At 34.7% G+C, this 10177-nt stretch overlaps 1 protein-coding gene across 3 annotated transcripts; it reads left to right on the top strand.

Annotated features, from left to right (window-relative positions):
• Positions 1–1852: 1852 nt before the first annotated feature.
• Positions 1853–5400, top strand: LOC131015705 (uncharacterized). 3 transcript variants are annotated; one of them, XM_057944128.1, is made up of 5 exons: positions 1853–2248; positions 2849–2915; positions 3534–3582; positions 4750–4794; positions 5119–5400. In XM_057944128.1, the coding sequence occupies exons 1-5, from the start codon at positions 1988–1990 to the stop codon at positions 5183–5185; spliced, it is 489 nt and encodes a 162-aa protein (XP_057800111.1). In that variant the 5' UTR covers positions 1853–1987; the 3' UTR covers positions 5186–5400. The 3 variants fall into 3 exon arrangements, with proteins under 3 accessions (XP_057800111.1, XP_057800109.1, XP_057800110.1); XM_057944127.1 differs by having other exon boundaries at positions 1864–2248; positions 4726–4794; XM_057944126.1 differs by having other exon boundaries at positions 1863–2248; positions 4750–5400.
• The last annotated feature ends 4777 nt before the right edge of the window (positions 5401–10177 follow it).

The following is a 10177-nucleotide window of genomic DNA, read 5'->3' as shown; positions in this document are numbered from 1 at the left end:
AAAGAACAATGTTGATGAAGAAAAAAAAATGTTTGTTAAATGTAATTAATTTTATAAAATCTTGGATATTGGTTTGTGTAAGTTTGAGCTTCTTTTTATTTGAATAAATAATTTATCATAAATATATCTATATATGTATATATATTTAATATTAAAAAAAAAATCTAAAAGTTTGAAAGATTTTAAAAATCTAAAATGAATCTTTTACAAAAGTTTAAAATTTGTTAAACAAATGAAAACCCTCAAAAACCTCCCCAACCTTAAACAAGAAGAATCTGATAGTAGAAGAAGAAACAGATGGAAGATTTTCAGTGAATGAAGTATTCCTTTTAGATTTATGCAATTCTCCCAGATTCACATATCCAATAATTCGATAATTATATTGGATTCACAAATAATCATATTTAGCTTAAAAATCCAATCAATTTTTCAGCCATCCAATTGTCAAACTTCATGTAACACAAAGCTCTTCCGGATAAAGGGTAAAAAACTTTAAAATTTCTCTAGCCTTTACTTGGTAGAAACAAAGAAGAAAAAAAAAGCCGAACAGAAAGAAAGAAAGAAATAAGGGAAAAAATCGAACAAAAGCAAAAAAGAAATGAAAAGTTGAACAGAAAAAAAAAAGAAGAATATGAATAGGAGTAGGAGTAGTAGTATTTTTTATAGTTTAATTATGTTTTGCAATTTTATACATATATTTTGAAAATCAATAAAAAAAATGGAAATTAATTGGAAGGGTAGAATTGTCTCTTTCCTATAAAATTAATTATAATTAGTATAATGTAAATACATTTAAATAATTCATATATCCAAGGAAGTTAAAAAAAAGTGAGTTTAGTAGAATAATATTTGTATACTAATATACAATAATTTTATATATTTTTTTTACTAGGGAAAAGGAAATCACTCGGTTGATAATTTGGGAATTCTAAAAAATGTGGATAGATTTATTCTGTTTTGGCAATAGTTTTTTCGGCAATAGTTTCTTCTTATTATTTTTTGTTTGTAGAAAAGAAAATGAATTCATTTTTTTAACAATAAGTTGGGTTTTTTCCCAAAAAAATAATAAGTTGGGTTTAATTTAGTTGGGAGTAAATAAAACAGTTAATTCAAATTTATCTCCATATGCAATTATGAATTCCCACCATCATTTCCAATTAAAAAAAATAAATTTAATTTCCATCATTTTTGTATATTATTAATTTAATTTTACCAATTACTTTAATATAAGGTTATAATGGTAAATTGATTACTTAATCTAAATTTTAATCTAAACGATCAAACAACTAATTTATAGTATTTATATTTTAATCTTGGTCTATCAAATACTAAGATATGACATATCTTTAATTTTATCTATCTTGACTTATCACAACAATTACAAAAAAATAAATAAATTATTTGAATAAAATATTAAAACACCTATATTTTTCCTTATATATAACGAATTAATAATTTGATTACATTTTTAATAATGTAGTTTATGACACTTAGAAAGTAAGATAAAATCATTTTTAGAGATGTTTGACTTGAGTGATAAGGCATGATTGATACAATAATTCACCTTAATCAAGTTTTTGATTTGCATGATTAGGCCCGTGATTGATAATCTAGCCTGCATCTAATCATCTAATTGAGTGATTATTTATCACCCCAAAGTTATGTAAATTATTTAATCACTCCTCAAATCCTATTAATTTTATTAATCATATCTATCTCATCCACCAAACTAAACGTTTTTTTGTCTATTAAACACTTATCATTATGCTTTTCTTACTATGCTAATTACGAAAGAAATATGGACCACGCATCGCGTGGGTATAATACTAGTTTATTATAAATGATAGCGAACTGAACTGAACCGTTTAGACTGGGTGATGAGTAATGGCGCAATTATTCCAGTTTATTCAATGCCGTGAAAGCAAGCAAGCCGAGTTTTAAAGCGCCAGTCTTTTCCTTTTCCTCTTTCGTCGCTCAAGCCTTTTCTATGGAGAACGAGGAAACGATTAACGACAAATCAGAGGCCGAAGTTTCGGATGCGGTGGTCGGTCATCATTTTCCTTGCCATTTCGACGGTGGCGGTGGCCAGGAAGATGCAAAATCTTATGGCGATGAGTTGGCTGTGCCGGAGCCGCTCGGTCGGAGGAAAGATATTCTGAAAGCTCTGGAGGCAGTGGAGAGAGATTCGGCTGCCATCGCTGAGAGCTTCTCCTCTCTCTTCGGCTCTCTCCGTCACTCGCTCTCGCAGGTTGCTAGTTTATGCGATTATTTGATTACTTCCACACAACATATTAATTTGGTGACCTCGAAGTTTGTTTTGTAGTTTTGATTTGTGGCCTGCCTAATTTCAAATTTTATTTTAGTGTCAATGTTTTGCATTTATGGTGTAATTTTAGGGTTATGTGCAGAAATATTTTCACCTTGTTCGTAATTTACTTTTTTCAATTGATCTGTGGAACTATTCATTAGGGTTATTCCTTTTTTTGATTCCATGATTGTGATACTATAACGAGCGAGAGTTGCTTAGTTTTTTTTTTTTGGTAATCAAATGAAGATCATTGATCATTGTTATTTAAAGATATGCAGCCGTGTTTATCGCAGAGATTGTGTTCCAGAATTCATTCATTGACTTAGATGACGCAATTTGTTCTAGGCCTCATAGTGTTGGAGTACATTTTAGTTTTAGTTATGTTTGGATGTTCAACACATGGTGTCACAAAAGTAATAAAGGACAGTGAAGTAAATCAGTCGATATGATGGACTTGATTTAGGCATTTATCTTGTGATTTCTCCTATCTCGTTCTAATATCTGATTCAATTATTCTAATCAGGAGAATGTAATTTTTAGGCTACTGGCTCTACGGTTGAACACATGAACTGCTTCAGTGATGCAGCTGGACGCCTTCAAGAATGTGGTAAGTTAAAGCTTCTCATTAGTTAATCAGGAAAGCAAGTTTTTTATAGTTTTCCAAGTTATGTAACTTATGTTATAATCCTGTTTTCTTCCTCTTTTTTTATTTATATATTCCCCTTTCTTTGTTGGTAGGTGGGTGGGGGGCAGGTAGACATTTACTCACTGAACCTTGTTTTTGTGGAAAAAACTCATACCGACATTTTAATTGGGGTGATTCGATAATGCTTTTCCTCTGCTAGCTTTCATTACGTTCCTCTCCAGGAATTTGTTCTATTAGGGGGCGTTTATTTTGGTTAATAGATTAGATTGACAATAAATATTGTATGATTACAATATTAGAAGGATTAGACGATCAAACTAGCTCAAAATTATTCAATCCATCAAAGTATGTGCCTATGTGGTAGATTATCCTATATTACTTTTATATATAAGCTATCATCAAAAGTAAATACCACCTTTAGCTCTCACTTTTCACAGTAGATTTTCTATCATCGGAAGGTTATATCTGAGGCGTAAGGGTTCAGGATTTGCGTTTTCTATGTTTTTTCTAGCATGAGTAACTGGTGAGCTGAGGTCTATATGGATCTAAAAACTGCCTATTTTGGCTGTTATGTTGCAGTACTTGATGCAGCAACAAAGGGAAATCGATACATAAACTCTTGTCTGAGGTTTGATTCTTGTTACATACCTTTTATAATTGAAAAGACGACTATTTTGATGGATTATACGGACACAATTGTGAAGACTCATGCTTGATTATAGAAGTTAATCATCTGATTTTAACATACAATCTAATATCTAAACATCATTACAATGACATACTGTCTACTTGTGCTTTGGGAAAGCCCTTCAAAACTTTAATTCACTCATTTATTCACTCAAGTACAACGGACCCCAGAAAAAAAGTATCATGCTGGGAAGTGGGAATCACTCACTCTGTTGATTCATGTTATAAGTTGAACTTATACAGTTATACTTGAAGTCAAACTTATAAACAATAAAAATTCACCCCCTCTATAATTCTTAGGTTCTTGCAAGAACATCTTGCATTTTGAGTCGTGTTATTCCTAGAGTCAGTTGAAAAATCTGTAAGCCTTTGATTTTTGAGTTTCGGAACAAAAATAATTCTATGTTTTTCTGATCCGAACTGGTAAAAAAATACTTCATGATCTGCTCGAATATACATCTTCAATTCATACCTTAAGCACTATAAAATACAGTGCTTCAATAAAGTTGAGATAGATTGTTTTTTAGTTGCAGCGAACCTTCTAGAACGATGATCATGAATAAGGGACCTAGTAGTCTGTGTGATTTTTGTTGAAATTCTTGGTCTGAAGCAGTTTGAGTATATCAGAGTAGTTATCCACTTGTGCGCTCTAGAGGGTGTTTGGTTAAGCTTATTTGAAAGAGCTTATAAGCTCCAAGAGCTTATAAGATGTAGTTTCTTAGTAGCTTATAAGTTGTCAAAGTGTTTGGGTAGTTGAGCTTATAAGTTAAAAAGAGAATTTTTAGTTAATGAGAGAAAATATTTGTTAGAGAAAGAAAATCGAAGAAAAATCAATTAAAATGATATATGATGAAAATAAAAAAATTATAGTTGAATTATTTTATAAAATGAGCATTGCTTATAAGATAATGAGAAAATAAGTTGAGGTAGAGGAACTTATTTTTTGGAGAGCTTATTTTTACAACTTAAAAGCTCTTTAGAAGCTTATTTTGTCAAACATTTTGAAGGAGCTTATAAGCTATTTTAAAGAGCTTATAAGCTCAGCCAAACACTCTCTTAGTCATTGCTTTCATAACTGGTTTAGTTTTTTTGAAATTACTTATTGCAGACTGAATGAAGAGATGAAAGACATGGATGCTCTTGCAACAAAGCTGTATCCTTTTATTTGTTCTTTCTGTCCTTTTCCGAAACGCTCTTATATAGGAGTGTTTGCTGCAAATCTTTATAAACCATTACAACTTGTCATATCATCGCCCCTAGTTACTGTAAACGGAATCTCATATGTTGCATATGATACATTAAAGGAGGATCATATCTAAGTTTCCTCTGTCACAGATGGCTGAGCACTAGGTTTCTATGCCCTCTCCCACAATACTGTCAAAGTACTTTGTCCTCTTATGCCTTCTTTATATGTGTGTAGAATTAGATTGGGACATTGTGGAAGATTCTTGTCTGCTTCCTTAACTCTATGTATCAGAAAATTTCTCAGGAGACATGTCGATGCACTGGACTCGGTGGTAAATCGAGTTGTTCGGTTACCTTGATGCTTCGACATTGACCAAATGACTACTTACTTGCTCTTATTACTGTTATTTGCTAAAGGTGGTTTTGGTTTTTGTTGTTGCTATCCAGTTAAAGAAGTTGAGATAGTGAAAAATTCCCAGCTGAATCTTCCACTTGTATGCATATACCTCACATTTTCTGGAGATGTTCTGTGGGCTGAAGGAAGCTATATGATATACAGTACATTGTTCTCATAGCTCTCCCGTATTTTATTTTGTCCAATTGCGTTTAAATAAATTGGTTCTCAATTACAGATATCAAGCATAAAATCATCTATTTTGTATTTATTGATTATTTTCTTTTGAGCAAGAGAGCTACAACAGAGGTCATAAGCTGTACACTAATCTGATGTAAAGTCACTTCTGTGTGAATTTTTATGAAAAATCACATCAAGAATATAAAGGAAAAAAAGTTAGAACATGATATAACAATATATACAGATTCAAATTCATTACTTCTATATTTTGGCTAAATTTGGTTTGAAACATGTTAGCAAGTTAGCAACTAGCCAAATTGAGAATATATAACACCCGTGCGCTTCGCTAGAAGCGAAACTGAACGAAAATATTTAAAAGGGTTATGTAGAAACACTTGGCTTACAACCACGGATAGAGTCAAGAAGGCAATTTTTTTTTAATTACTATATTTAGGTTGTATTGTGTATGTTGTCTGATTTTTTTAATATATAAACACACAATTTTGTTCGTCCAAATGTATTCCTAATACAAAAATGTAATTTTGTCTATTTAATTGTAGTTGTGTGCAAAAATCAAATATACTATTTCTTTCGTCCACAAAAAATATGATACTTTTGCTGGTGATTTGTTTGTAGTGGAGAAAATGCAGGGCCGGCCCTGACATTTTGGAGGTCCTAAGCGAAGATGAAAAAATGGGCCCCTTATAAAGGAAATTTGGATATTTTAGTTATTAGATAGAGATAACGCATAATCATCTTCCATACTTGTTTGTCTGTATAACTTTAATCATAAATTGCAATAAACCAAAACACATAGTATGATCAAATAGTTATTGAAATAATAAATAATTTTTTAATATTATGAGAAACAAAATCGTTAATAATATCAAGCATTTTTAATACCCTAGTTCAATTATTCTGTTGAAGCAACAATAATTAATACATATATTATATGCAATAGAAATATCAAAAAAATAATACAAAATTTTAATATTCTCAAGATCTTCATAATCAATATCAAAGTAATATTTTTTTTTCTAATGAATATAACATTGTATTCCTTCTGTCCTACTTCAATAAGCTCGTTTTCTTTTTTGGGATGTCCCATTCTAATAGGCCCAGTCTAAAATTAGAAATAATTACGGACTCTTAATTAAAAAAATATATACATCCTTTAATTTGAAACTCTAATTTTCATTTCTCATTTTGACTTCATTCCTCACCATTCTCTCTCACTCTCTCTAGCTTTCCCTTCCCTCTTCAACAGTCACAAGTTCAGAACTCCGGCGACACAGTCCCCCACCGCACCTCTGGCGTTCTTTGCCAGCCGTCGTCACTGCCACCCCCTTCCCATTCTCTCTTCAATTTCCGGCAACAAAACCACAAGCCACCCCTTTCCCCTTGTTTCTTCAATTTCCGGCGACAACAGCCTCTCTCAGGGTCTGACCATCTCCTTCAGCTTCGGCGACGACCAGTCCGCCGCTGTCAAGCTCACCACCAACTCCCGTATCTTCCGCAAGCTCAAGGGCTCCAAAACCGTGGACTTCCACAACACCACAATTGAGATCTTCTACGATCTCTCCGCGGCTCGCTACGAGGCCAGCCTGGAGCCCCTCGATGACTACTACGTCGCCTCGCCTCGCCTTAAATGAGCTTCTTTCCTTTATCTGCACAAAAAGTTTTTTTGTTGGATGTTCCTTGTGCCTTGATTTTGGTTATGTGGATTGATGTTTGGTCCATCAATTTGCGGCAATTTGAGTTTCAATTAAAATTTGAAATCTGTTTATTTTTCCGTGTTCATGATTGGGGATTCAAGTTTTGTCCATATTTTATGTTGTTACTATTTAGCAATTCATTGGAGCAATTCAAGTTTTGTTCCTTTATTTTTATTAATGCACACACTAAAATGAGATAAGGAAAGCAAAGGTAATTAACAAAAATTAGGGATGTACTTAAAAGGTTAAAATTGTGCGGACCACATTATTTATCTATCAAAAACTGAGTTTCTTAATCTCCATGCCGAAAAGAACTGAGCCTATTGGGCTGAGACGGAGGGAATACTATAATTATTTTAAAATTTTGGGGCCCCTCAAATTTGGGGGTCCTAGGCCTCTGCCCCTTCATTTGTGAAGAAGGGTCGGCTCTGGGAAAATGTTTCACAATTTTTTGAAATACATCTAAAAGAAAAGGCCAAAAACTAAAAGCAATAAAACACAGTCAATAAATGTAAAGACGAAGTGCAAGTGCAATATTGTTCCAAAATAATATCTATGAAGTACGAAGAGTATAAATATCTAGAAGTCAAGACGATGGGGAGACCTAATCAAGTAGGGGATCGAGGACGAGGCTGTAGCTGACCCGACTGCCTCATAAAATGTTCAAACATAGCCACCGAGGGTAACGTGCCGTTGGTAATATTATGCGAAAAATAAATTAAAATTAATTTTTTTTACCGACGGCAGGTGCCGTCCGTAATCACCGAGGGAACACATGTCGTCGGTAATCCGCCAGTAACTGTATCAAAATCGATCCGCCTTTTTTTTTCTGTCGGTAATCAGTCGGTAATTACCGAGGGCTGCCTTGCCGTCGGTAATTTCCTCGGTATTTCGACTGTTTTTTGTAGTGTAAATATAATTTATTGGATAGATATATTTATTTATAAGCCTTATCAATAGCTATAGATATATATCACATAACTTTAGTGTAATATCTAATTAATTAATATATTCGTATAAATATATAATATGTAAAAATTTTAAAATAAAATATGCAATAGGGTTAAAATAGGCAATTCACATGTTGTGCCCAAGATTCTTTTTATATTAGTATAGATAGTATAAATAAGGGGTAATTGCCTGTAAATTCATAACGTTTACGCGGAATTGGTTTTTGCACCTATTTTTATTTTTCTTCTTTTAAATACCTAAGATTTAGTTTTTGTCTGAAATTTATCCGGTCACCGGTTTTTTCCTACGCCGGCACCGGAAATTACACTGTGGCAGCCGGAATTGATGAGGTGGCAGCCGGAATTGACACCTAAGTATATATTTGACATGTGGAATAAAATTGAACAAAAAAAAACTTGACATGTGGAAATTGGAATTAACCCCCCTCCCCCCAATCGTCTTCTTCCTCCCCCACCGGTCAGCCGTCGCATGAGTAGCTCTGCGGCCGAGCAAAATCTCCCAGCCATAGCTCTCTTTCCTCCGGCGATCGAGGCCTATTCAGCGGTCGAGTCGAGCTCGTAGTGCCAGTGCCCAATTTGCAGCGGCCGAGTGCAAAACCCGCGACCGCTCCTAAATTTTGCGAACAAACCGCCTCCCCAGCGGTCATGCCGATCTCTGCAAATCAGCCACACAACCCCAACCCCAAAACACCGATCTCTGCAAATCTCTGAGCGGATCTGGGCTTCAGAACGCTCACGGAGGGGACGAAGCTTTCAAGCTTTGAAGAGATAAAGATTGGATTTTTTTTGTTGCATTTTGGTTGAATTTGTGGCGTTTGGAATTGTCTGTTGATTTTGCACTTTGGTCTATTGATTTTGCTGAGATTGAGTTTTATGTGTTCTTCATTGGAATTGTTTGTGGGAGGTAATAGGGGAAGGCCGACAGGGGAATTGTGGAGGGCGCCGCCGCCGTTTGAGAATTATTTGTGGGAGGGCAGGGACGGCATCGACGTGTTCTCGTTTCTTTCTTATGGCGATCCCAGAGCTGTGTTGGAAGGGAGGGCAGGGGCCGTCGTCGGCGTGTGGTGTGTGTGATCATGTGTGTGTGTGGCGCCGGTGGTGGTGGCGGCAAAGGGCGGGGCCGGCGATGGTGGCGGCAGGGGGCCGCTGGTAGGGGAATTAGCGTTTGGGGGAAGGGGGGAGAAAGGAGGGGCATGTGAATTAGGTTGAGGAAGATGATGATTTGGATTTTTTTTTATTATTATTTCTTTGCCACATGTAAAAATATATATTTAGGTGTCAATTCTGGCTACCACCTCATCAATTCCGGCTGCTACAATGGTATTTCCAGCGCCGGCGTAGGAAAAAATCGGTGATCGGATAAATTTCAAACAAAAATTAAAGATTAGGTATTTAAAAGAGGAAAAATAAAAATAAGTGCAAAAACCAATTCTAAGCAAATGTTATGGATTTACATGTAATTACTCCTATAAATAAATATATGTTAGGTTGAAGGGGTCATTAATAAAAATACAAAAGTTATTAAATTATAGATTGTGTATGTAGAAAAGAGAAAAATGAATTGTTTTATTAAAAGGTTGGATTAATTGATATGAGTTGTTGATAAACATAATCTCAAGTGGCCACAAAAATCAATGCAAACGACTTAGAAGCGAGAGAGGTGAAATTGTTAATGACGCAATCAATCAAACTATTCATATTGCGCTTTAGACGTTGGAATGTAGAAAGTCATGAATCAAAAGAGTAATGAGTAAATATTAAAGAATAAAGAGGGAGGACTAGTTGAGTTTGCTCTGTCACCCAATTGCTCCGGCGACTAGGGTTTCGGGAGAATAGTTTGCTTTTCATCGGAAAAGAAGTCTTCCTCCACCGTGGGGGTAGTTTTTTCGCTTATCTCTCTCACCGTGTGTCTTCTCTCTGAACTATGGACCCAGATGAAATAGCCAAGAGGGTGGCTGATCTAAAATTGGCGGCAGAAAACTCTTCCAAAGTCATTCGATTGACAGCGCTGGAGACAGAAGTGGAGAACAAGAAGGCATCTCAGATGCTTATTGGGAAAATTTTTGCTGAACGCCAACATCCGCGAGAACT

This window comes from Salvia miltiorrhiza, chromosome 3 (genome assembly GCF_028751815.1).
Source record: "Salvia miltiorrhiza cultivar Shanhuang (shh) chromosome 3, IMPLAD_Smil_shh, whole genome shotgun sequence".
NCBI classification, from domain to species: Eukaryota; Viridiplantae; Streptophyta; class Magnoliopsida; order Lamiales; family Lamiaceae; genus Salvia; species Salvia miltiorrhiza.
This window is presented reverse-complemented; position numbering and strand designations above follow the sequence as displayed.

Coding starts and splice junctions, on each gene's coding strand:
- LOC131015705 (XM_057944126.1), top strand. CDS start 1,988: ATGGAGAACGAGGAAACGATTAACGACAAATCAGAGGCCGAAGTTTCG. Junction 2,249..2,848: donor TCCGTCACTCGCTCTCGCAG/GTTGCTAGTTTA, acceptor TGTAATTTTTAG/GCTACTGGCTCTACGGTTGA. Junction 3,583..4,749: donor TACATAAACTCTTGTCTGAG/GTTTGATTCTTG, acceptor TACTTATTGCAG/ACTGAATGAAGAGATGAAAG.